This window comes from Sinocyclocheilus grahami, unplaced genomic scaffold (genome assembly GCF_001515645.1).
Source record: "Sinocyclocheilus grahami isolate Dianchi unplaced genomic scaffold, SAMN03320097.WGS_v1.1 scaffold166.1, whole genome shotgun sequence".
Taxonomy (NCBI): domain Eukaryota; kingdom Metazoa; phylum Chordata; class Actinopteri; order Cypriniformes; family Cyprinidae; genus Sinocyclocheilus; species Sinocyclocheilus grahami.
Window position 1 is genome coordinate 925,320 of NW_015505345.1, and position 26,507 is coordinate 951,826.

At 36.4% G+C, this 26,507-nt stretch overlaps 3 protein-coding genes across 12 annotated transcripts in view; 2 read left to right on the plus strand and 1 right to left on the minus strand.

Annotated features, from left to right (window-relative positions):
• Window positions 1–9,829, plus strand: part of LOC107593164 (FERM, RhoGEF and pleckstrin domain-containing protein 2) — a 76,205-nt gene extending 66,376 nt beyond the window's left edge. The window contains exons 22-27 of the mRNA XM_016282768.1: window positions 998–1,080; window positions 2,429–2,547; window positions 2,725–2,888; window positions 6,114–6,221; window positions 6,330–6,481; window positions 7,551–9,829. Coding sequence (XP_016138254.1) covers window positions 998–1,080; window positions 2,429–2,547; window positions 2,725–2,888; window positions 6,114–6,221; window positions 6,330–6,481; window positions 7,551–7,644 — 720 coding nt within the window. The 3' untranslated portion in view covers window positions 7,645–9,829. The remainder of the gene's footprint in view (window positions 1–997; window positions 1,081–2,428; window positions 2,548–2,724; window positions 2,889–6,113; window positions 6,222–6,329; window positions 6,482–7,550) is intronic.
• A 1,373-nt stretch (window positions 9,830–11,202) lies between these two features.
• The window catches only part of LOC107593165 (serine/threonine-protein kinase 25-like), a 16,411-nt gene continuing 1,106 nt past the window's right edge, over window positions 11,203–26,507 (minus strand). The window contains exons 1-12 of one of the 9 annotated variants that reach the window (XM_016282771.1): window positions 21,240–21,568; window positions 17,432–17,662; window positions 16,309–16,365; window positions 15,719–15,827; window positions 15,477–15,634; window positions 15,107–15,292; window positions 14,367–14,512; window positions 14,169–14,277; window positions 11,890–11,961; window positions 11,660–11,823; window positions 11,551–11,577; window positions 11,203–11,458 (exon numbers count right to left, since the gene is read on the minus strand). In XM_016282771.1, coding sequence (XP_016138257.1) covers window positions 11,419–11,458; window positions 11,551–11,577; window positions 11,660–11,823; window positions 11,890–11,961; window positions 14,169–14,277; window positions 14,367–14,512; window positions 15,107–15,292; window positions 15,477–15,634; window positions 15,719–15,827; window positions 16,309–16,365; window positions 17,432–17,662; window positions 21,240–21,269 — 1,329 coding nt within the window. In that variant the 5' untranslated portion in view covers window positions 21,270–21,568 and the 3' untranslated portion in view covers window positions 11,203–11,418. Of the gene's footprint in view, window positions 11,578–11,659; window positions 11,824–11,889; window positions 11,962–14,168; window positions 14,278–14,366; window positions 14,513–15,106; window positions 15,293–15,476; window positions 15,635–15,718; window positions 15,828–16,308; window positions 16,366–17,431; window positions 17,663–19,737; window positions 20,067–21,239; window positions 21,569–26,507 lie in introns of those variants that run through there. The other 8 variants (XM_016282775.1, XM_016282770.1, XM_016282774.1 and 5 more) reach the window with 8 other exon arrangements.
• The window catches only part of LOC107593166 (BCL2 family apoptosis regulator BOK), a 10,508-nt gene continuing 9,738 nt past the window's right edge, over window positions 25,738–26,507 (plus strand). Inside the window, exons 1-2 of one of the 2 annotated variants that reach the window (XM_016282780.1) lie at window positions 25,738–26,033; window positions 26,117–26,445. In XM_016282780.1, coding sequence (XP_016138266.1) covers window positions 26,226–26,445 — 220 coding nt within the window. In that variant the 5' untranslated portion in view covers window positions 25,738–26,033; window positions 26,117–26,225. The remainder of the gene's footprint in view (window positions 26,034–26,116; window positions 26,446–26,507) is intronic. The other variant, XM_016282779.1, reaches the window with a different exon arrangement.

A 26,507-nucleotide genomic window follows, 5' to 3' on the forward strand; every position in this document is an offset into this window, starting at 1 on the left:
CAGTGTCTCATCTCTCATGTCAACCAGCTTGCCTTAAAAGGCCTTTTAACAAATGACTAACACAAGTGCTATGTTGAGAAGATTTGTCCATCTTTTTAAACATGAGAATAGGGCTTTCTCAGTAGCATGCTGTTTTTAAGTGAAGTTAGAATTAATGTGGCTTGCTGGGGAACTCTCAGATGAAAGTACACAGGCAAGGCAGTGATAAAAGACGTTTACACTGGCATTTTCCTCTAAACGTCTGCACTTTCTCGCATCTTAGCTTTGTTTTCGTAAAGCAGCGGCCTTATTTGTAGTATCTGCCGTTAGCTAAAATGTGAATGTACATGCTGTCCTGGCCCACAATTCATACAAGATGCATGTTCAAAGATAAACTTACAAGAGCTGTTTACAACTGTTAAGGACTGGAGAGGAGTAGGCTGGGTTGTTTTCAACCTAAAACAGTGCTGAGAAATCCGTTTTGCAATCACAGAAATAAATTGTATTTTAAAATATAAAAAAATTGAAAAGCTGTTTTAAATTGTAATGATATTTCACAATGTTTTACTGTATTTACGGTGTTTGTCATCAAATAAATGCAGGCTTGGTGAACATAAGGGGTTGCATTCAAAAACATTTAAACATTTTCCCAAACTCTGAATTTTTGAACAGTTATTACCAAATGAGAAACGCATTTACAGTACATACTGTTCCAATGGACTTGTCTATGCTTCGCTCCTGCCTGCAGCTCATTGTGCTGGACGCTCCGGTGAGTATGAAGAAAATCCCAAAATCCTCCACTCCCACACCTCGCCTTTGCATTTCCCTCTCAGCTCCTTCTGTTGTCCCTCCCCAGCATCAATAGAAATGAGGATTGCTAGTAGACAGGATATTAACAAGTAGATTATTGACACTTTGGGATGGGATCAGTCACATTATCCCAAAGAATGCTAGTCGTACAGATCCCTTAAGTTTAACTGGCAGGCCTCTCTCTGGACTGTGTTTAAATGTTTTGCAGGTGGAGGAGAGTGAGAATGAGTGGTCTGTTCCTCACTGTTTCACCATATATTCTGCTCAGAGGACCATTGTGGTGGCAGCTAGGTACGTGCATATGAAAGAAAGTGCTTTCACACTGTGTTTAAGTAGGACTGGGAATCCTGATGAAGTTTTGATTTGATTTGGTTGAGAAATTTGGGTTTCGAGTCCTTAATTATTCTATGAACTTTTTCATTCCAGCGATTTAAAAAAAAAAAAATTAAGTAATGTTAAAAAAATAAAGAACAGTAGGTTACACTTTATTTTAAGGTGTCCTTCTTACAGTGTAATTATACATTTAAGTACTGAGAAATACTAACTACACATACTTACTATATGATTAGGGGTTGGTTTAGGGTTACTTGCATGCAATAATGCATCATTTATTGTTATTATAATAGTATGTACATGTAACGTGTAACAAGGACACCTTAAAATAAAGTGTTACTGAACAATTTGGCAGCCTGTTGAAATCATTGGATCAGGTTTAAACAGTAATAACAAATATATTTTAAAATGCAATTAAATAATATTAGACACCTTTATTGTATTTTGTGCTATTAAAAAAGTTTTGAATCAGTAAGGTTTTTTTATATACTTTTATTCAGCAAGAATGCAACATGACAGTAAAGATATTAATATTTTTACAAACAAATCTATTTAAAAATAAATCTGTCTGTTTGGTCATCAAAGAATCTTGAAAAAAATGTATCACAGTTTCCACAAAAATATTAATCAGCACAACCGATAATAGCAAGAAATGTTACTTGATCACCAAATCAGCATATTATAATAATTTCTGAAGGATCATGTGACACTGAAGACTAATGAGAGTAAGAGAGTAATGGCTGCTTAAAATTCTGCATTGCCATCACAAGAATAAATTACATCAAATTTAAATTGCATATATAAAAATATAATAAAATTGAAGTTTTTTAACTGTAATATTTCGCAGTATTAATAATAATAATAAATCTAACCTGGGTGAGCATAAGAGACTTATTCAAAAATAGTAAAAAAATATTTTAGATTTTTTTTTAAAATTAAAAGTAGTATTATATTATTTTTATATTGAAATAAACATTTCTTTTAAATGGATAGTTCACCTAAAAATAACAATTCAGTCATCATTTACTCGCCCTGAAGTTGTTCCAATTTTTTTCTTCTTCTGCTGAACACAAAAGATATTTTGAAGAATGTGAGTAACCAAACAGTTGCTGGTCCTCATTGACATACGTAGTATTTTTTTTTCCACGCTATGGAAAGTCAGTGGGCACTATTAACTGTTACCCACAATCTTCAAAATATCGTCTATGTTCAACAGAAGAAAGAAAAAAGGACTTGAGAGTGAGTAAATGATGACAGAATTTTGCTGTACATCATCTTTCAGTAAGACACTCTTTCTCCTCCACAGCTCCAAAGTAGAGATGAACAAATGGATTGAAGATCTGAACATGGCTATTGACATGTCAAAGAAATGTCAGGCGAAATCAGATCTTCTGTTGGACCAAAGCCCGTGTGATCGCTCCAACAGTAAGTATCTGAAGCCTGCTTACAATGTATTCATCCACTGTGCAGGAAGTGATGTGTTTTTGTCCCTTAGCCTCCTTATCACTGATCCTGAAGTAGATGTAAACCCCATCCCTTCCCATTGCTCCTCCTCTCTCTCCCCTCTCCTCCTTTCTTCCTCTCCCACCGCACAATCGTAAGGATCATCAGATGAAGTGTCTCTGGAGCAGGAGTCAGAGGATGACATGAACTCTTCCCGCTGCTCTCTGGACAAGCAGAGCCACCACAGGGCCAACACCACCATGCATGTGTGCTGGCACCGCAACACCAGCGTCTCTATGTCTGACCACAGCCTAGCCGTGGAGGTAGCATTTACACACTTGCGCACACAAACATACAATCATTTACAGTCTTCATGGAGACTGATTGTGAAGGACTTGACTACAGCTGCAGTGTACAAATGAAGGAACGTGACTGTAGTGTTTGGGTCATATTTCACCCCAGAATCAAAAGAAAATATTTTGGATAAAATAAGACTTCTTTCTTTCTTTCTTGCTCTTTCTTGCTTTCTTTTCTTTCTTTCTTTTTTCTTCTTTCTTTCTTTTCTTTCTTTTTCTGTCTGTCTGTCTGTCTGTCTTTCTGCCTGCCTGCCTGCCTGCCGTCCTGTCCTTTCTCCCTCCCTCCTTTCTTTCTTTCTTTCTTTCTTTCTCTCTGTCTATCTGTATGTCTTTCTTTCTGCCTGCCTGCCTGCCTGCCGTCCTGTCTTTCTCCCTCCCTCCCTCCTTTCTTTCTTTCTTTCTTTCTTTCTCTCTGTCTATCTGTATGTCTTTCTTTCTGCCTGCCTGCCTGCCTGCCGTCCTGTCCTTTCTCCCTCCCTCCTTTCTTTCTTTCTTTCTTTCTTTCTTTCTCTCTGTCTGTCTGTATGTCTTTCTTTCTGCCTGCCTGCCTGCCTGCCTGCCTGCCGTCCTGTCTTTCTCCCTCCCTCCCTCCTTTCTTTCTTTCTTTCTTCATTTTTCTTTCTTCCTTCCTTCCTTCCTTCCTTCCTTTAATGTTTTACAGTTTATTTTTGTCATAAATTCAGTACTTGCATTTATTATTATTACCCTGAATTGTCAGTACTGTAATGAAAAAAATATAATCCTTTGTTTTCTGCTAATTCAGTAAAACAAATATTCTACAATATATTTATACACTTCATTTTTAAATAATCATAGTTTAATTAGTTCATTTATTTGTTGAAGTTTATCATCGACTTACAACTTATATATTATGGTTGTTGTATTCTTCTCCTCCTTCTCCTTATTATTTTCATGTCAGCTATATTTTCACTCTGAATTGTGAGTACTGTAATGCAAAAAAAAAAAAAATCTCATGCTCTCCAACCCAGTTGTTTATCATAAATTCAGTGTGAATAATAATTTAAATGTTTAATAATGTTTAAATACCAGTTGTGGGGTGAAAATTGACTCATGCTTTAAGAGGTTTTGTGAGATTCACCCAGTTTGAGCTTTACAGACATAAATGTACACACACAAGCACACACACACCTCTGAGGCTGGCTGTTGAGGTCTGGACTGCAACCGTAGCTTGTGAATGAGGGGCAAAGACTCTTGGATCTTTTTCTGTTGCTGTCTCCTTTTTCTTCACCCTCATATTTTCCAGTTACGCCACATCCAGTAGCTTCTCCACCCTTCCCCTTGCATGTTTTTATGTCTGTAACATTTTTTTCCTCTTTATTTGTCCATCAGTAACTGCCTTTTGGAATGAAATTGAATGAATAAATGAACATTTTCATGGATGCTTCATTTCTTATAACATTTCTTATATGATTTGAAGAATTTCCGATCTGTCTTTTTTTCCTCACTTAGGGATTGAAAGCTAACTTTCTAACACTCTTTGTGTCTTCTGTTCTTCTTCTCTTTTTCTTCTTGTTGTTCTTTTTGTCTTCATCACTTTGTCTGCACCACATTATCTGTCCTCCTTCCTGTTTACATCTGTTCCTGTGCCTGTGCTGTATTTGCCCGCCTGCCCTCAGTATTCAGTTCTCCAGCCGTGTCTCCAGAGCTCCCCCCTCGGTACCTGCTCGGTCAGGGCCAGAGACCCAACACCATCACTCATGTGTGCTGGTACCGAAACCAGAACCTTTCTCTCAATGATTATCTGCGCATGAACCAGGTACCAATGAGGTTTTGAAGACCTTCACTTGAATATGAAAACTTCACAAAACATTAAAATACATCAAATATATCTAAATTCATCCTTGTTTTAATTTATTTAAAAATACATTAACATTAAATCAAATATCTATCTATCTATCTATCTATCTATCTATCTATCTATCTAGTGGTTTATGTAGGGCTATATATTACAAAACAGGCCTGATTGATGATACATCTGACCTTATATCACAAAGAAAAATCATTAAATAAATCAAAATTGTCCAAAAAAATAAACATTAAGAAATATGTCCTTAACTTCTATTATTTTTTTTATTAAATTTTTTTTAATTGAGTTAACCAACCTTTTTTTCATGTGGTGCAACCAAATTGTAGAAAAATATAAACAACATCCTCAGGACTGTGACAAAGTTTTTCAAAATAACAGATAATTTGACTGTTTTATGACAAGGAAAGGCTAGTAAATGTTTTAAAATATCATGTGGTGCGACACCCTTAAATGAAATGATACTGTATTTATGAATTAATCATTTATGAGATTTGTTAATAAATATCTTTTAGGTTTTAATATAGACTAAGATGTGTACATTTGCGTCACCAGCTCTCTCTGTCACTCGGGACATCGAATTACCAACTCTTTTTGAAACTGGATGACTTTGGTCTTTCATTGCAAATTCATTGTAACCCATTTTTAGAGATTTCTCACTGACTCGTAAGAAATATGTGTAGAAGAGTTCAAGCTCTTCCAGTGAAATTGAGACTTTTCTATTATGATTTCTTTCTTTAACTGCTCATTTGGAAAAGTGGTACTCTCTTCTTCAGCTTATTCTAGGGCTGCACAATTAATTGAATTTCTAATCGCAATTACAATTATGGATGCCACAATTACGTAATCGTTCAAAGCGGCAATTAATCGTTCGAAGTCCACTTATGTTATTCTGCACGCTTAAGATATGTTTTTTTTTTCTACATGTTATCTTATATTTTTCCATTGTTTTAGTTTTAGTATAACATTATAATACCATTCATATTTTTACCTTTTTTATACTTTAAAGAAGAAACCAATCTGATGTATATTTGACATTGGAGGCTTAATACTATAGAAAAGCACTAAAGTGAGTGTTTTCAGCTTGTTTATTTTCATGTAAAAATATGGCATGCAGTTGCATCAAACAATGGTATAAACATCATTCAATGTAAATTGTGATAATCGTTATTAATAATCGCAATTACAATTTCAAGGGAATAATCGACAATTATGATTTTTGTCATAATCGTGCAGCCCTAGCTTATTCTTTCCGTGTTTTGTACAGCTGTAAATTTCATTAAACTCTAATGGTCTTTTGTGAATGAGGGGTTCTTGCTGTGTTGTAGCAGTTGAATTTTAAAACTTCCTGTTGCCCCCCATTACAGAACCAGCTGTCTGGTTACCTCCTGAGGAAGTTCAAGAACAGCAACGGCTGGCAGAAACTCTGGGTCGTCTTCACCAACTTCTGCCTGTTCTTCTATAAGACACACCAGGTAATAACAGCTGTTTGATGTATTTGATGTTCATTCTGAAAGATTAAACTTCCTGTAGAAGGTCTAAAGGTCTGGATAATTTATAATGAATTCTTGTTTTTGTTCCAGGATGACTTCCCCCTGGCCAGTCTGCCGTTGCTAGGTTACACAGTCAGCACCCCAGGGGATTCGGATAGCATCCATAAGGAGTACGTCTTCAAGCTGCAGTTCAAATCCCATGTTTACTTCTTCAGGGCAGAGAGCGAGTATACATTTGAAAGGTATGGATAAAAAAAAAAGAATATAATTTATTTAAAAATGTATATTCTTTGTTTCATATTAATTACGTAATCATAGGGCTGTCAGTTGATTTCAGTGTATCATTTTAATGATTTGGTAATTTATCAAATTAATGTACAGTGCCGTCCTGAAGTTTGTGATCGGTAAGATTTTATTAGATTAATTTTTGAAAGAAGTCTCTTATGCTCACCAAGGCTGCAATTATTTGATGAACATACAGTAAAATGAGCGATACTGTAAAATTAATACAATTTAAAATAACTTATTTTAAAATGTGTTAATTCCAGTGATGGCAAAGCTACATTTTCAGCATCATTACTCCAGTCTTCAGTGTCACATGATCCTTCAGAAATCATTCCAATATGCTGATTTGGTGCTTAAGACACTTTTTATGATTATAATCAATGTTGATGACAGTTGTGCTACTCCTTTTTGTGGAAACCGTGATACGTTTTTTTCAGGTTTCTTTGATGAATAGAAAGTTAAAAATTAAGAAACTGCTGATAGCCTCGTGGGCAGCAGGTCGACATATAGCATCATTGCACTTCGGGCATCCCGAATCCCGGCTCGTGGACCTTTCCCAATCGTATAGGACAGTGTAGAAGTGACAGGAAGTGAAGCGGGAGAGAGAGAGAGGGGGGTGGGATAGGGAAAGGTCCGGGACTCGAACTCGGGATGCTAGTAACGTAACGGCGCTATATGTTGGCGCACTGCCCACAAGGCTGTTAGCGCCGATAACATTATAAATGCCTTTTGATCAATCCGATGCTTCCTTTCTAAATGAAAGTATTAATTACTTAAAAAAATAATAATAATAAAATTAGTGACCCCAAATGTTTGAACAGTAATGTATGTCATTATTACTTGCAAATAATTGCTTATTCTTGCTAATAAAAACATACAAAATAATTTCATTACAATTCAATGCATAATACTTTTGAAGTTTTATTTTTTTCATTTATTATTAATGCTAAATGAACAGCCTTAGTTATTTTTTCTTCTATAACAAAAGATTATTTGGTATGCTAAAACATGCTGGGATGTCTGCAGATGGATGGAGGTGATCAAAAGTGCAGCGAGCTCCGCGGGACGCATGAGTCTGCTTGTACCCAAAGGCCCAGCAGAGATGAACGGGGGAAGCTGAGTGTGTCAGACTGATCTCCTGGAGCTGAGGGCTGGGCCCACTGTCTGCCAGGACCAAACACACCATCATCACTTTATCCTTTCTGATTTGTGGCTCTGAGAAGCATCATCATAATAACTTGATTCTCGACTCTGGACTGTTAGCTCTCTGCCTGCTGGGAGTTTGAGCTGCTTATTGAAACCTCGGACCGAAGAATTTGGTCGGAAAGTAAGCACTCTGTAATTCTCTTCTCTAAATCTTTTCTTCTTGTTTTCTCGCTAATGAAACATAAAGTGGGCTTGCTTTTCTAGAACCACATTAAACTGAAAGAATTCTTAGAGAAATACATTAGACTGAATTAAGTTATGTTTGTGTTTATCTTGCTAAGGTAACACTTATTGCTGTATTCGGGTTTTAAGGTCTTTGCTAAGATGAATCTGTCATTAGGATGATATTTAATGACTCTTGTTACTCCAGTTTTTTCAGTAGAAATCTAGTCCCACGGGACTACAAAAATGCTTTCTATTATTTGTCCTGGGACATCATGACTGAGTACTACTGAATAAAGAGTGTTGACAAACAGAGGGTTTGTATTAAGTCCAGCTGGTGCAGTAAGTGAGATGAAGGACTAGCGCTGTAAAATGTGTCTTGCTGATTTCGAAACAGTGTTACGTTGGTCAGAGAGCACGTTTACAGGGCCACAGCTCAGAAACTGGAGTTCTATGATCGAGCACCTTCGCACTTTTAAAGGGCTGAAGGTGAGCTGTTGGTACAGGAAGGAATCCGAGAGGAATAGAAATGTTATTTTGAAGATGAGGCAGCTGAATTGGCTTGTACATTATGTGCTGTCCTCTTCCAGCGTAGGTTAAAGCATGTCTTGAAGGTCATTATTAAGCGACTGTTACTATTTAGGGGATTTTTAAGGTCTGATCCGTTGATTTTTGATCTCACAGCATGAAAACTAATCGGATATTTATTTTAAAGTGAAGACTGACCAAAAAATATTGACTAACCAAACTAAATGTAATGTTTTAAATGATGTATTCACAGATGTCACTAGTTTAGATTTTTGGGATACTTGACAGATAATAAGCTCAAGTCTAAACTAACCCCCTTATGGGGGAAGAAGTTCATCCACAGTGTAATACTGCACTTTTCTTTCAGTTTCTGCCCTCTACACACAGGGAAGAGGAAATGGTTCTGGTGAAGTTCCAGTTTTGTCAAAGTTGAAGTTAAAACAACAATGCAAGATGTTCTCGATCGGCCACTAAATCCTAAAATTTAAACTGGGATCAACGGCCTAAAACTGCCTGTTCCCCTTTTATTATATTGTATTTGTGAATTTAAAAAAAAAGCATATTAATAATTAATTTACAAGTTCTTTCCCTATGATCTATTGATAAACAAAAAATTTTTCCTTTTCTTTTTTACTACCAATATTTTTTGCGAGGCATATCACACACATATATGTGATGCGGTCTCGTTTTGTTGGAAGGCCAGTTGAGTTATTTGTTGTTTTAGTAGCATGATGAAGTTCCACAGCATGTGTGACAGTGTTATGTTTACTTATCGGCTTCACTTTATGAAGACAGGTCTGTACGACATCTGATTTGAGAGGTTTATTTAGCCTCTTTTTGGATTATTAGTTGTATTTATAAGGCTTTTGGCTTTGTCCGTTCAACATGCTCTACAGGGTCCAACCAAAGACCTGAAGAAGTCTTGCATGAGCCTGAAAAGGTTGGCCAAAGTTAGTCGGCCACACATTAAGCAGTGTTGCTTTGTGTACTCATAACAATATACTGTAAGCAGCTATCATCTCGACATGAGCTCAGCTAGTCTGATGTGTTTCAAATCCCTCTTAATTCACTAATGCACTATGTGGGCTCATGGTCTCCACCCTTTTTTGTACATTTTATGCAAGAACTGGAATCATTTTCTTCCTCATTGCAGTATCTGGCAATAGGGAGGGTTGGATGAACGGTTGTTTTCCATCCCGGATTGCTAAGCACGAGAGAAGGGAGTTTACTCAAAGACCTCAGTTTCCTGTCTCATTCCGAGAGGCACTAAACTGAGTTTTGATGAAATCGCTTCTCTCCAGCTTTTACTATTTATTTTGTGTAGCATGTTGCTGAGGCGTTGCTCCTGTACACACCGCATGTGGTAAGTTTCATGTTATGACATTGAAGGGCTATCAAATAAAACTGAACTGTGTAAACATTTAATTCTCTTCTTTTTGTCCCATTTAAAGGGTTAGTCAATCCCTCTTAATTCACTAATGCACTATGTGGGCTCATGGTCTCCACCCTTTTTTGTACATTTTATGCAAGGACTGGAATCATTTTCTTCCTCATTGCAGTATCTGGCAATAGGGAGGGTTGGATGAACGGTTGTTTTCCATCCCGGATTGCTAAGCACGAGAGAAGGGAGTTTACTCAAAGACCTCAGTTTCCTGTCTCATTCCGAGAGGCACTAAACTGAGTTTTGATGAAATCGCTTCTCTCCAGCTTTTACTATTTATTTTGTGTAGCATGTTGCTGAGGCGTTGCTCCTGTACACACCGCATGTGGTAAGTTTCATGTTATGACATTGAAGGGCTATCAAATAAAACTGAACTGTGTAAACATTTAATTCTCTTCTTTTTGTCCCATTTAAAGGGTTAGTTCACATAAAAATAAAAATCGTTACTAGTAACCCACCTTTGGTCATCATTTAAAACACAAGATGAAGATATTTGAATGAAAACTGAGATTTCGGTCCTTTCACTGAAAGATCACTACACCAAAACTTTAACACTTAAGAAAGTTCATAAAAACATTGTAAAAGTAATTAATTCAAGTCCTATTTCAATAAATAAAAATCGTTTGTTAATTGAAATAAGGCTAAAATAAATATTTGATGAAAAAAAAAAAACTTAGTTTCAGTTTATTGGCAAGGCAAAATTTCTCATTTACAAAAATTACTATAAAACGTTTTCTATAAATGTATTTTTCTATAAAAGAGACAGAACAAAAATAAATAAAAATGTGAAACTGAAAATATAAAAATAAAAGCTAATTCTGAATAATTCATAAATTATACTAAAATAACCCTGCTTTGTGTTGTATAATATAAACTAATATATATAGGATTTAATTTAAGCTTTTATTCACATAAGCATTCATCAACATACATACATACACAGAGCACGTCAAATATAGTAAACAAGCTCAAGTGTATGTGCGTTGATCAATATTTATATGTGAATAAAAGCCCAACTTAAATCTGTTTATATTATAAAACAATTAAAAAAAGAAAAGGATTACTTTAACAATTCTTTATGAACTTTTTGGAGCTTCAAAGTTTTGGTTCCATTTTTTTTAATGAAGGCACGGAATTCTCTCAGATTTGTGTTTCGAAGCTGAATGAAAGTCTTAATGGGTTTGGAATGCCATGGGGGTGAGTAAATGATAACAATTTACATTTTTGGCTGAACTATCCCTTTAAGCTTTTTCCTACATTTCACCTTGTAATTTATGTCCTAAATGCAAACGGGAGAAATAAACACTTTTTACACTAGTTTTTACATTTCAATGTACTTAATGTAATTTAATGGAATACACACAAACCTGGTTCGTCATTTCATATTTTACATTTCAGTTAGACATTTCAAAATTCTATAAAGTAAACTGTAAAAACATCTCATAATACAAGCTGGAATGGAATGACTGGTGTTCAGCTGAAGGAGCAGGAGGTGGCTCATGAAGAGATCAGGATAGTCTTTCCATCGGATGGAGCTGACCAGCAGTCAGACGGACCTCATCGTTTTGAAGGCATGCTGTTACCGTTGAGTGTAAACCTGCAGGGTTGAGACAAAGGAAGTCTCAGAGTTCACTCCTGCGGAAGATTTAGTACTGCATGCAAGTGCCACAGCGCAGCACAATATCTTACAGCATTGAATCAGCATGACCTGAAAAACTGGCATAATCAGAAAATGACAAAATACAATTAGATACTGTGTGTACGGACACATAGGGGAGACTATATTAAATGTGTTTACCTGCACACTCTCTCCATAATGTTATTGAGTAAACGGTCTGAGATTCCAGGGCTGGACTCCTCTGCGAGGCTGAATGCGTTTTCCAGCTCCTCCAGGGCACATACACCACTCCCGCGAACACGCCGCTTCTCCTTCAGCTGCATACAGAACATAATCCACGTGTTCTGACTTGACGTTAAAGCAGGAGGTCCAGGCTCACTTACATAAATGTACGTTTTTGAATTCTTTACCTCTCTGAAGATGGGTGTGATGAACGTTTTTAGAGATGGTGACTTTGGCTGCCTCTTCATAACGTCTGATGTCTGTTATAAAAAAAAAAATAATAATTTCAGCTGTATTTACTTTTCTTTTTTTAAATTGCACCCCATATATATAATAAATGATAACGTGTGTGTGTGTGTATATATGTATATATATATATATACACACACATACAGGTGCATCTCAATAAATTAGAATGTCTTGGAAAAGTTCATTTATTTCAGTAATTCAACTCAAATTGTGAAACTCGTGTATAAAATAAATTCAGTGGACACAGACTGAAGTAGTTTAAGTCTTTGGTTCTTTTAATTGGGATGATTTTGGCTCACATTTCACAAAAAATTTTTCAGTTAAAGATAGTTCATCATTGAATTCAGTGATGTCAACATCCAGCTCAGTTTAAATAATATCTTTGCAATCATGTCAACGATAACGCTGGAAATGAAGTGTCCCCAACTAAGCAAGCCAGAGGCGACTTCAAAATCTGTACAGAGCACTTCATGCTTCCTTCTGCTGACAAGCTTTATGGAGATGCTGATTTAATTTTCCAGCAGGACTTGGCACCTGCCCACACTGCCAAAGGTACCAAAAGTTGGTTAAATGACCATAGTGTTACTGTGCTTGATTGGCCAGCAAACTCACCAGACCTGAACCCCATAGAGAATCTATGGGGTATTGTCAAGAGGAAGATGAGACACCAGACCCAACAATGCAGATGACCTGAAGGCCGCTATCAAAGCAACCTGGGCTCCCATACCACCTCAGCAGTGCCACAGGCTGATTGTCTCCATGCCACGCCGCACTGATGCAGTAATTCATGCAAAAGGAGGCCCAACCAAGTATTGAGTACATGTACAGTAAATGAACATACTTTCACTAAAAAAATTTTTTTTTATTGGTCTTATGAAGTATTCTAATTTGTTGAGATAGTGAATTGGTGGGTTTTTGTGAAATGTGAGCCAAAATCATCACAATTCAAAGAACCAAAGACTTAAACTACTTCAGTCTGTGTGCATTGAATTGATTTAATACGCGAGTTTCACAATTTGAGTTGAATTACTGAAATAAATGAACTTTTCCACGACATTCTAATTTGAGATGCACCTGTATATGAAATTTTTTAATAGGGTTGTTTTTTGCAAGTTTGCATTTTGATGACATTTGAGATGTATTTGTTATACTACGGGTGAATTCCAAACGAACTGTCAAAGTCAAATCAGAAAAGAAACTGATCATATTCAATAAAAAATTTGTATTACAGGTCATCAGTGCTGCCTTTGATACTATTAACATTCTCTTGGGTAGGCTCAAAAATTATGATGGCATTAATGGAATTGAATACTTATCTGACAGTTATCAATTTGTAGCAGTAAACAAAGAAATGTCATATGGATCACACGTTTGGTATGGTGTACCGCAAGGCTCAGTACTAGGGCTAAATATTTTAATCGACTATAGAGTGCAACCGTCAGGCTTCCGAAAGTAAAAATCCCATCAATTTTCTCCATAGGGGAACTGATTTTAAACAATAAATATATATTTAACATCTTTACATATAGTTTTTTTTATATATCTACATTGTTTTTACGTAAATTGACATTTGTGATTCTTCATGGGATTTTAGTGTTCTTTCCCTCATTAAAGCTGTTCAGTACACAGTCTTGTGCCTCTGTTTGTTTTGTTCAATTTTCTAATATTGTCTGTGCTTCAAATTAAAGTTTATAATGTTGTGATTTTTTTTCTTGTAGCTGGCTGGTTTGGTTCATAACTTGTAAGTCTCAAAGACTTTTTTTTAAATCACTATTGGAAAACACTTCTTGAACCAAGATGGCTGAAAAGTGGACAGGCACTTTTGCAATGTATAAGACCAGTATTCAGCTGGTCATGTGATCACAATATGGCTCCCCTATACGCAAGACTGTACATGATTTTAAACTAAAAAATATTTACAATTAAGTCTTTTACACTTACTCTCTTCGCATAAAATGTTTACATTTTTTAAGGAGGCTCTGAAATATGTAATACAGTATAAAAATCAGATTAAACATTGCCAGATCTGTCCCATTTCACACATAGTATCAAAGGCAGCTCTGATGCAACTTTAATTTACCGCAAATAAGATTCCTTTGTAGACATATGCTGCCTCTGTGGTACTACAAAGTCTGTTTAACCACCCTTTATGCCCTCTATATAGTACAGATTTTGTGCTGCTTTTGTGTTGGCTTTGCTGACTTCAGAACATATTTACCTTATTGTCTAAATGATTGAAACCTCTTTGTAACTTGTTCATGGAAGTGGGCCGCACAGTGGGGAAAGTCCACATGGGACACTGGTCCCTGTCATCCCCCTCCCCATCCCTGAGTGAAAATACACAGAGTAAACGTACTGTACGCAAACTTCACAGGTTTGCTGATCGCTCATCTACGAATGTAAAGCACACACATACATGTCAGAGTCATCAGAGCTTGATTCGTCCCCGTGGCCCTCTGACTTCCAGCGGCGGTATCGATCAATGAGCTCTGCCAGGTATGAGGTTTTCTTGGTGTAGCGGGTGATGAACTTGTGTTTCAGAAGCTCTTTGGCTGTCGGTCTCTGTTGGATGCGAATAGCATATCATAAAAATTAAAAGCAGTTTGCCTCATGTTTTAAAGTTTAACTAGCCTGTTTATACTAAAAGCTAATGGCATCACTGGCGGAGTTTTAATAGAATTACAGGTATTACAGTTATATTCTATGAATATTATTAAAATATCTACTGTATATGATATTTTATATGGCATTAACCGATAAAAATGGCAGATATTAAAATTCTATTCAATTTGGCCTAAATACATTTAGCATTACAACATTATGTAGTTAAAAAATTAATATTCATTTTGAGATTGCATAAGATTACATTTAATAGAGCATTTAATTTAAAAAAAATAGCTTTAATCATCAGATGATGGCAAAGATGATCTAAATGTAAAATTAGGAGAAATTAAAATGCACAAATATCTAATATCATCAATTACTCAATTGTTGAATTTTTTAAAAATCTATATTAAAATCAATATTAAATTAATAAAAAATATATATTGAAAATACACTGACTAATAACTAATAAGGTACCAATATATTGTACATTCATATGTATATACTGTATATATATATTTATTTTGTATTTTTTTAAATAAAGGTACTAACAAATCGTGGATCTTTATTGAGACAAGCCTCAACAAAGTCCTTAAAGGCTTTGCTGTAGGACCCTTCCAGCGCGGGTGGGTTATTTTTAGGGATGAGGAACAAGACTCTCATGGGGTGAAGTTCTGAGTTGGGTGGCTCTCCTTTAGCCAGCTCGATGGCTGTGATACCCAATGACCAGATGTCAGCCTAAGACACAGGGAAGAAAAAAGGGCAAAAAAGTGGGGGTCAGTACTTGTGCCATCTGTCTGTCTCTGAATATTTAATTGAGCTTATTTTCATCACGCAACAGCAGCAGTCTTGACTAGTTAACAGATGTTCATGTGCAGAACTTGAACATGATACCTGTTAGCTAAATGACAAGCACTTGTACCTTGAAGTCATATGCAGACTGTTTGATGACCTCTGGTGCCATCCAAAATGGAGTTCCTACAAATGTGTTTCTCTTAATTTGTGTGTCTGTTAACTGGCCAGCCACTCCAAAGTCTGCCAGCTTGACTTCTCCATGTTCAGAGAGTAACACATTGGCCGCTGTAGGAAAAAGCAGGGTTATTAATGTAGGGACACTTCACAGAACTAAAAGGAACTAAACCGAGGTAAGTTTTGCAGACTAACCTTTGATATCTCTATGAATCTTCCTCTCTGAGTGGAGGTAGTCCAGTCCTTTCAGTATTTCTCGGAGAATGGTGGCGATATATGCTTCTTCCAAAGGTCCCGGCCTTAGCTGTGCACAAACACATTAGAGGATGTTAAATATAGTGACATTTCCTGTGCCCTTGACGTTTTCCACAGTTTTTCCCTTTAGTAATTTTCCGACATTATTCCTCACTTTAAAGAACCCACAAATATAATGGGCAAGTTGTGGCCTAATGGTTAGAGAGTCGGACTCATAACCCAAAAGTTGTGGGTTCGAGTCTCGTACCAGCAGGGATTGTAGGTGGGGGGAGTGAATGTACAGCGCTCTCTCCCACCTTCAATACCATGACTGAGGTGCCCCTTGAGCAAGGCACCGAACCCCCAACTGCTCCCCGGGCGCCGCAGCATAAATGGCTGCCCACTGCTCCGGGTGTGTGTTCACGATGTGTGTGTGTGTTCACTGCTGTGTGTGTACACTTTGGAAGCACTAATTCCGAGTATGGGTCACCATACTTGGCCACATGTCACTTCACTTTTCACACTTTTTTTTAATGAAAAGACCAACTCACCAGGTCCAGAGCCGATCCACCTCCCAAATATTCCATGATTATCCACAGCTTAGAGCCCTGAAAAACACAAGTATTACAACTGCTGAATTTTAGTATTATTTATATCCTTTTATAGTATTTGTTAAAATTTTCAAAGTGCTTTTATTTTTGTTTTCAGTTCTCATTTTAATTTAAAATTGTATTAATTTTGCTTTGTGCGGTTTTTTTTTTACTTTTCATGTTTATGATCAAAATTTGATAACACTTTACTTTAAAGCCTTTATATAATGCATTATAAAAGTAGTTTTAATACATTAATTATGCCTTGTAATGCGTTGTATGATCTCATGACTAAATGTAACCCCAGTTAGAATTCACTATAATACTTCTTCTAATCTATTCATTTTTAAACATTTAGAAAGTATAATGCACTAAAACATGACAAACAAATCGAAATATTATTTTAACTTTGGTTACAATTATTTATAAAAAGGTATAATGCATTACAATATGAATACCTTTATAATGCATTATACATAAAGGCTTTGAGTGTTAGTGTTTATTTTTTCTATATAATTTTCATTTTTATTTCCATTTTAGTAGCTTTAGTACTTCAATGTAAACTTATTCCACTAGTATTTCTACTTAGTTGCCAAGTTTTTCATTTAATATATATATTTTTTAGTTTTATTTAGTTATAAGTTATAGTTTCAGTTAACCATAGCAGCTATGGTTTGAGACACACTGGTCATGGTCTACTTTTTCTGTATGGAAAAATAAAACAGCTGAATGTTTGGAAAATTCCTCATTTTGTGTTTCATGGAAGAAAGTCAGTGACACTTTATAATAAAGTACCATGAACCACCGATGAACATTGTTCATTCATTCTTATTCCTAAAACATGTCAAATTGATATGACTGCTACAAAATGTATTTGTATATGTAGAAATTAACATTTTTCCGTCTTAAAGTATTGCTTATTTTTAGTGCATAACCTAATCTGATGTCATTGTAAAGTGAGTGTTACCAGGAGGCCATGTGTTTTTTGAAAGGATGGCATTTGGATAAACTATTCCTTTAAAACTACAGAAATAGCATGTAATATAATAAGAGCTGTGCCTGAAAGAAAGAAATCTCCACAAACCGTCAGATAGGAGCCGTAGTATCTGGTGACATAAGGGCTGTCACACTGGCTGAGGACCGTGATCTCCTGCTGGATGTCTTCAATCTCATCCTCTGCTTCCTCCAAGTCAATAGTCTTAATGGCCACCACCTCTTTTGTGCGGTTGTTTATGCCCTTATACACCTCTCCAAAAGAGCCTTTACCAATTCGTTCCAATTTAGTGAAGTATTCCTCAGGATTCAAACGTGAATTCTAAAGAAAAACAAAAAGGATTTTTCAATTCTTACCAGATATTCATGACAAGATCCAACACTGTGTGTTTTCTTTACACACGTGATGAACTTTATATGTTGTCCTATTATTCAAGCAACAAATGCAGGAAGATCTACCCAATCATCACTCCACTGAAGGTCCGGAGAAGATGAGAATCTATAAAGAGAATTGTTAGAAATCCCATGTAGTTTTTTAAGCAAATTTTTCATTTTTCTGCTGTGCCTAACTACTAGGAAAACACTTGGAGCATCTGCGTCCTTGCTCGGTACAACATTGTACTGACAATTCATCTGGAAGTGGCACTGTTTTATCAAAACAACAACAAGCTCTTTTGACGACCAGACTCAAAGTTCAGGTGATAAAAGACCTCCTCTTGGTATCAGCTCGACATCTGATTTCTGCATTCGTCACACTTTTATTGCACCTTTCTAAAGCACTGAGCAATCAAAACGCAAACCTTTACTATTCTTGGTAGTACCACCCATTGGAGGCTCCATAAAATGAGATCAACAGGGTATTTTTAACAATTCTCAGAAAGACGAGTTAATTATTCAGCCAGCTACACCTGTGCCCTCGGTGGGTGCGCCACTCTTTCGTCACAAATACTCTGAGGTTCAACCCTCATCATAACATGATACACTGCAATTATCATACTGACCGACAAAACGTGCGCATGGCCAACATAACATAAACAGATGGCATCCATTATCATCTGGTTCGGTACAAAATAACCACACTGTCTCATATTTAATATAACGGTTTTACACTGGGAAAAACTGTGTTTTTCCTCTATTTTTCTCTATTATGGTGTGGTGTCAAAAAGTGTGATGTGAAGAGACTCAATACGAGATGCGATCAGAGATGCATAATCTAAATCAATGTTAATTGACCATCAACGTTTCCATTTTTGCAACCCTGTTACCAACATTTGAGATATTTTGCAAAGCTCTAGCAATAAATGTTTAAGAAATGTCAAAATTAAATGGACAATGGGTAACAAATTTTAGCCTAAATTATGACGTTGCTCAATAGGACTAACTAGTTTGGGACAATATTTTGGTTTTCTAGTTAGTGATAATATTTTACGTGTATTAAAGGATATGTTTGATATTTTTTTCTTTACATAACTAGGCTAACAGGGCTGAAAGGCCAAGCTGGACACAAGCAGTCCATACCTCAATTTATACAAACATTGAGATAACATCTGTGCTCCCTCCAAGCTGTAAATGATCTGATTTCATGGAGTATTGTGAGATAGCAGGGCTGTTCAAAATGTGTGGAACAACTAAATAATAGCTATTATAATTAGCTACTATTATTAGTTAAACATTAGCTTTCAGTGATACAAAAAAATGGCAATAGTCTTAACTAGACAGGCAAAAGTTCCCTTCTTAAGGGGTAGCCTACTGTCTGTTTCAAAATCAGAATTCTAGATTGGAGCTGTAGTTTGAATAGGCTACTTTTCATAAATCATAGCGGCCATCATATCAGCTTTCAACCATGAAAAGAAAAAAGAGAATTATGATATTCAGTTATGATAGTGCTCAAATTTTCAATTTCGCTGCACCCCAAGTTGTGATCTATTCTAAACACTAGACCGTATTTTCTTTATTTACCTGGGGGTAAACCACCTACACTTTAGTTCACATTAGGTAAATGTCACTTTACATAACAGAACAATGTATTTACATAAACTACACTGTAAAAATAAAATCTCCAAGTTGAAAAACAAAGATTATTGGAGTATGTTTTACAAGAAAATACTGTAATATTTCACGTTTAATGTGTTACTTGTACAATTTACAAGCAATTTCGGAGTAAAGAATTATGTAAATCCCACACTATTTTTTCCCCCAGTGTAACTACGTGTACTCATTATATTATAGCCTATTATTTAGTGGAATTTATAATTACAAAAGCTTACTATAGTACAAGGACACTGCAGCTAATGTCAAGTTCAATCATCATCCAAAAAGAACAATAAGTAACTCATATCTCTTATGTCAAGCCATGCCTGGGGGGCTTCAGGTGTCATCTCCATCTCTCTGGATTACCTGGTTCCGAATGTTCTGAAGGTATGCCATGTCCAGCTTAATCTACCTCCAGTTCAGGGGTTCTTCTCAGATTTTTCCTCTTTCTCTCCTTCTTGGACAGTCACCCACCAAAGGAACAGCTTGTTCCCAATCCACGCCTCTCTAAATCATTCCATTGGATCAGGCTGACCGGCTCTATGGTTTACAAGGATTTTAATATGAAATCCTGTCCATACATCAGAGCAAACACTCAGTCTTTGGTATGGATATTTACGGTTAATGCTCTGCACAGGAGACTCCCTCTGTCTATGAAACCCCGCTACTCTGACTAAGAGAGAGGAATTGTGTTAAGCGCGTGCGTGACCCAAAGACTGCTGGGAAACGTAGTTTTTCACTCACCACGCTGGCTATTGTGGTGTGTTATGCAACAAGTCATATTTTTAGAGATTCGCAATTTAGGTATGTGAGTATACTATGTAAACGTTCTACTTTAGCTTAAACATTCCCTATTTATCATACAACAGATGGACAGTTGCACACTCGAGTCGTTTTATTTAGCCTAGCTAATATGACAAAACAAATACCATGCTGGCATTAGTATATTCGACCTCATATGAGCAAATCATAGCTATTTTCTTTGCCTTAAATCTACATATTCCCCTAAACATCACTCTCACAAATCTTTAATGAAAACATTATTTGGATTCTTTAATTAATTGGAGAAACACTTAGCCTACATGATTTCAGGTTTGTGTATGTTGTGATGGCATTTTGAGTTATTTTCAGCTCCCTGTTATTGTGTACAGAAAGATTTCTTGTGCAATATATGTGCAAAGTGCAGGTCACTTTCACTCTGGGGGTTGTCACAGTTTTTCTAAAAACCATTTCATGCAACTGAAACAACATACAGAACTACCACATGTTGCTATATGTTTGATTGCATCATATAATAATTGCTGTTAATAGTGTTCATCGTCTGTTTGATTACGTCTTTAATTGATTTTTCCGTACATTTCTGCCATATGTACATTAACTGACAGTCACCACTGATAAGCTACCACTAAATATTGTAGAAACTTAATTTGCTGTAAAGTTGCTTTGCAGTGATTTGTATCGTGAAAAGCGCTGTACAAATAAACTTGACTTGAATTGAATTAGGACTGGTGGTGGTGTTTAAGATATTGTTGGCCATAGGTAACAGTAATTATTATTAAAAGATACTACTACTATTATTATCTGCTGGGTTCATGAATATTAATCACGTTGTCAGCGTTCGCTCGAACTGATTTGCTGTATGTAAATCCCACACTATTTTTTCCCCCAGTGTAACTACGTGTACTCATTATATTATAGCCTATTATTTAGTGGAATTTATAATTACAAAAGCTTACTATAGTACAAGGACACTGCAGCTAATGTCAAGTTCAATCATCATCCAAAAAGAACAATAAGTAACTCTTATGTCTCTTATGTCAAGCCATGCCTGGGGGGCTTCAGGTGTCATCTCCATCTCTCTGGATTACCTGGTTCCGAATGTTCTGAAGGTATGCCATGTCCAGCTTAATCTACCTCCAGTTCAGGGGTTCTTCTCAGATTTTTCCTCTTTCTCTCCTTCTTGGACAGTCACCCACCAAAGGAACAGCTTGTTCCCAATCCACGCCTCTCTAAATCATTCCATTGGATCAGGCTGACCGGCTCTATGGTTTACAAGGATTTTAATATGAAATCCTGTCCATACATCAGAGCAAACACTCAGTCTTTGGTATGGATATTTACGGTTAATGCTCTGCACAGGAGACTCCCTCTGTCTATGAAACCCCGCTACTCTGACTAAGAGAGAGGAATTGTGTTAAGCGCGTGCGTGACCCAAAGACTGCTGGGAAACGTAGTTTTTCACTCACCACGCTGGCTATTGTGGTGTGTTATGCAACAAGTCATATTTTTAGAGATTCGCAATTTAGGTATGTGAGTATACTATGTAAACGTTCTACTTTAGCTTAAACATTCCCTATTTATCATACAACAGATGGACAGTTGCACACTCGAGTCGTTTTATTTAGCCTAGCTAATATGACAAAACAAATACCATGCTGGCATTAGTATATTCGACCTCATATGAGCAAATCATAGCTATTTTCTTTGCCTTAAATCTACATATTCCCCTAAACATCACTCTCACAAATCTTTAATGAAAACATTATTTGGATTCTTTAATTAATTGGAGAAACACTTAGCCTACATGATTTCAGGTTTGTGTATGTTGTGATGGCATTTTGAGTTATTTTCAGCTCCCTGTTATTGTGTACAGAAAGATTTCTTGTGCAATATATGTGCAAAGTGCAGGTCACTTTCACTCTGGGGGTTGTCACAGTTTTTCTAAAAACCATTTCATGCAACTGAAACAACATACAGAACTACCACATGTTGCTATATGTTTGATTGCATCATATAATAATTGCTGTTAATAGTGTTCATCGTCTGTTTGATTACGTCTTTAATTGATTTTTCCGTACATTTCTGCCATATGTACATTAACTGACAGTCACCACTGATAAGCTACCACTAAATATTGTAGAAACTTAATTTGCTGTAAAGTTGCTTTGCAGTGATTTGTATCGTGAAAAGCGCTGTACAAATAAACTTGACTTGACTTCATGCAGCTAGTCTATTTTTTTATATAGAAAATCTGTCATGGGGGAAAAGATGTAGAACCATTATCATAAGGGACATAATGGCATGAGATCAAGGAGTGCTTTTTCTGTTTTCAGTTCATTTTGTGTTCAGTCAGAGCATGAGCTGCCTTGCTTTGATAGTCAGTTTGAACTGGCCTGTTTCTATACCAAAATTATGATCCCTCAGTCTGTATGAATTTTCTTACTGGCAACAGTGGTTAGATATTCTGTCAAATTTTCTTCTCTATTTAGGGACAGTTTGTTCCAATTTATTCCAATATGTCATGAGTAGTTTCAGTTTATGTCATCTTAGACATTTTTCTTTTTGTTTTATATTTTGTATAATATATTCATATCACATTTCACACTTGTTTTTCTTTTAGTGTTCATAATTAACCGTTACTTTATTGACAAAATGCCTTTGTAGGCTAGACATCACATCCATAGACCTTTGAATCAGAGTTTCAATATACACAGTGCCCTTCATGCTTTGTTTTGTATAGCCTTAATAAAGTTTCTATTATAGTTTTAAATGTTTTTCTAAGGGCACTTTTTCTAACCTGAAGCCTTATTTGGTCCTTGTGGCTATATATTTATTTATAAATCATTACTTTTTTTCTGTCAGAAATTGTAAAAAAGGCCAAAATTCTGCCTTAATCCTCTTTTACTGTCAAACAGGAGGCATTTTCACCTCACAGCAAGATTACATTGTTTACATAATCTTTTTTTTATGATTCTGAGTCTGTTTTCCTGTTAATTTATTTGCCGTTTAAAGATTTCATATATTTCCAGATCACAATCGGTTATGGATGTTCTTGTAAAAATAGTGTACTAAGGAAAGGATTTTGTTGTTCCTTCTTTTACCTGTAGGGAGCAGTATTGTACAAAAATATTGTCCAAAGCCAGGATACATTTATTTATTTCAGGGTTCAAAGTAATTGCTGATTTGTAAACTGACAAGATTTTATTTTTGTCTCTAATCCTATCTCTGTTTTGATTATAAAAAGCCAGACATGAAGAAGGAACGTAACCGATGAGAAGTCACGCGATGGGCATGCAGAGGCATGTAGAGTTTCTGCAGAATACTTAAGCATTATTCCTCAGAAGTGTGGTGTGTTACAACTTACTGAAGATTACTGGTCTCTACAGTGTCTCATTATTCACTGGAAATGAATGAAATGTAAACTATAGCAGCAGTAGCCTAACACTGGCCTCCATATCTGTCTGTATTCAGTTGTGTTTTAACAAGATAAACTGTCACAAGCTATTTTTAATAGGCCTTAGAATATTTTAGTTTTTAAATTGGGATACAGAGGAAGCCTCAAATGTGGTCAGAAAAAAGGAACTGTATCATTGTGTGCCACTGAGATACGCTTCAGCTTTCAACTCATTATGTTCCTGTGTTGAACAGAACTGCCTGGTTGATCTTGTTCTACTTTTTGTTCTTTTCTGTCTCTGTATTTAAGGAAGTTCACTGTATTGTGCTTGAATAAGCCTTTTTGTTATACTCCATCACTGAATCGGTTATTCAACATTGGAAACTTGATATGTTTTGCATATTCCTGCTTACAAGGATTTACTTGACATGTCAAAACAAATCTTGGTTTCATATGTTTCTTTGGGAAAGCCATTGTTTCGGCTGGGTGGGTGGCTCTAATGAATTCTAACTGACACGCTTAGAGCAAAAACAGTCGAGACTTGCAAAACAACTCTATCAAAGATGGTGGGTGGGACTGGAGTAACATGACCCTTTTTTTGTTCAACAACTACTGTATGCACATTAAAATAACTTTTACAAACATTTTATACACAAAACTGTCCTTGTTACAAGAAAATAGGCCTTTAGTGAGTTTGTGGCTGGCAAAAAGCACATTGGACTAAAAAAGAAAAAGCAAAAAAAGCAAAAGCATCTACTGTATTTTGTATCAAATTATAGTTTGGATGGCAACGTTTTGCAATTTCCATACTTAAAATGACAATGAGGTTGACCTACAATGATAGATAGATAGACAGACGGACGGATGGATGGATGGATGAATGGATGGATGGATGTTGAAACACTTCTTAAACCTGAAATGAGTTTTGTAAATCCAGTGGTCAAATGCTGTCTAGCCACCTAACTAGTGACTGGTCTTTCTGTGAATGTCCACAAAACTGGAAGACTTTTTGAGTGTAGGCCTAGATATAAGGGGTAGACTATTTTAGAAAGGAAAATTTCAAAGATAAAAAAGAGGAATTAGGGAGAATCAATAAATTATTGCTATTGAATAATATGTAATCAATAAAAAAGTAACTGTAGTCCAGGCCCGGATGCATCCCCTAGTATTGGTAGGTTTAGGAGTAGGTGTGAGGGAGGGGTTAGGATTTGGGGTTGGTGTTGGGATTAGGCAATCAGATAGCGATTTCAACGAGGGGATGCATAATATGGCAGGGGTACAGAATTCGGCTGCTTTGAGTGCAGGCAGGGACAGCATGTTTCAACCCTAGTGACATGACAACACCGCGGCCCAAAACAACAGACCGGTGTCGTGCCGAATTCTGCACCCCTGCCAGATTATGCATCAGAAACAGCCCACACTCTCAAAATTTTCTTTAGTTGAAAATATGCATTTTCATTTATACATAGGCTATGGTTGCAATAAAGTGCCACTGTTTAAAAAATGCTTTATTGACTGACCTTTCATAGACGTTCCGTTATGCTTTCAAATTTCATTCCATTTGTATGTAATCTCACAGTATTTTCACCTCCTAAATTACTACACTACTTGTGCAGTCACATTCTATAATGGTAGGCTACAATTTACTCAGAGCGATGACATTTTTGTATGACATTACAATTATTTTTAGAATAATCAAACATAAATGGGTTAAGTAAAACAAATGTGATTTTTTTTTTCCTGGTAACTTTTTAACTGCAGGCAGACATACATTATGGTACAGTACAAATATTTTGAGTGTCCCTTGTTTTGTTGCTTAATTTCCTTTTAAAAAATTACAATTATGTCCCTTATTTTCCATTTCTGATCAAATAAATGCTCTCGAAAAATACGATGAATTACAAGGCTGTAGAGAACAGTGCACTATTGCAGACTTATATCTACTGAGGTTTTAATTACATTATTTTAATAGTCAGTCATGAACTAAAGTGCGCCGGTCTATAAGGCATGAAACTCCAGGGCTGAAAATGAGTCCCACTCCGGCCCTGCTGTAGTCTGATTACAAGGCTATTTTAAAATGCAATTTAATCTAATTAAAAATAGCCTACTTAGTTTTTTGGGAATCTGATTACATAATCCAGATTAAATGTAATCAGTTACCCAGCTCCATAGATAGATAGATAGATAGATAGATAGATAGATAGGTGTTTGTTCTTCTAGAAAGGCGGACTATTAAAGCCATAACAGGTTATCTCCGCCTTAACGGAGAGCTTTCCAAAGGAGACTTCATGTGTGCAGCCCATCCACACAGACCAAAGCCAGACAGCACTGCTTCCTGACAGCAGCTTCATCTCGCAGACTGCACCTCACAAATCTGCACCTCACTTCGCTGTCATTAAAAATGTCGATACTCGAGACTTTCTGAGGATTTAAATGACTTTCCAGAAACAGCAAATGTAATCGATCACTGATTCTGCTCTTTTATCAGGTTCACGTTCATTCCAACAGAAGGTGAGAGCGAGTCTTCTCTATATAGTAGGCTAAAACACGCGGGTTTTCTTCTTTCTGCAGATCGTTTAAGGCGCTATCAGACTTTGGAGACAAGAGGGTGGAGAAGAAACACTTCCATACACGGCGATAAAGGTGGAGGTTGTCAGCTGATTGTAAGTGATCTCCACTCATGAAGGGCATGGAGATGTTGCGCCGCTCCTCGGTGTTTGCGGCTGAAGTCATGGAGGTGTTTGATCGCTCTCCCACGGATAAGGAGCTCGTGTCTCAGTCTAAAGTCTTGTGCAGGGATTACATTCACTCCAGACTCCATCAGGCTGGAATCGGATGGTCTAAACCAGAGCATGGATCCGGAGCACTGGCTGAGGTGTCTTCAGTTCTTCTGTGGTTGGGTAAGACATCTGATGTTTCACATGTGTACATTTATGATTAATGATTGGGGATTGCTATGGTT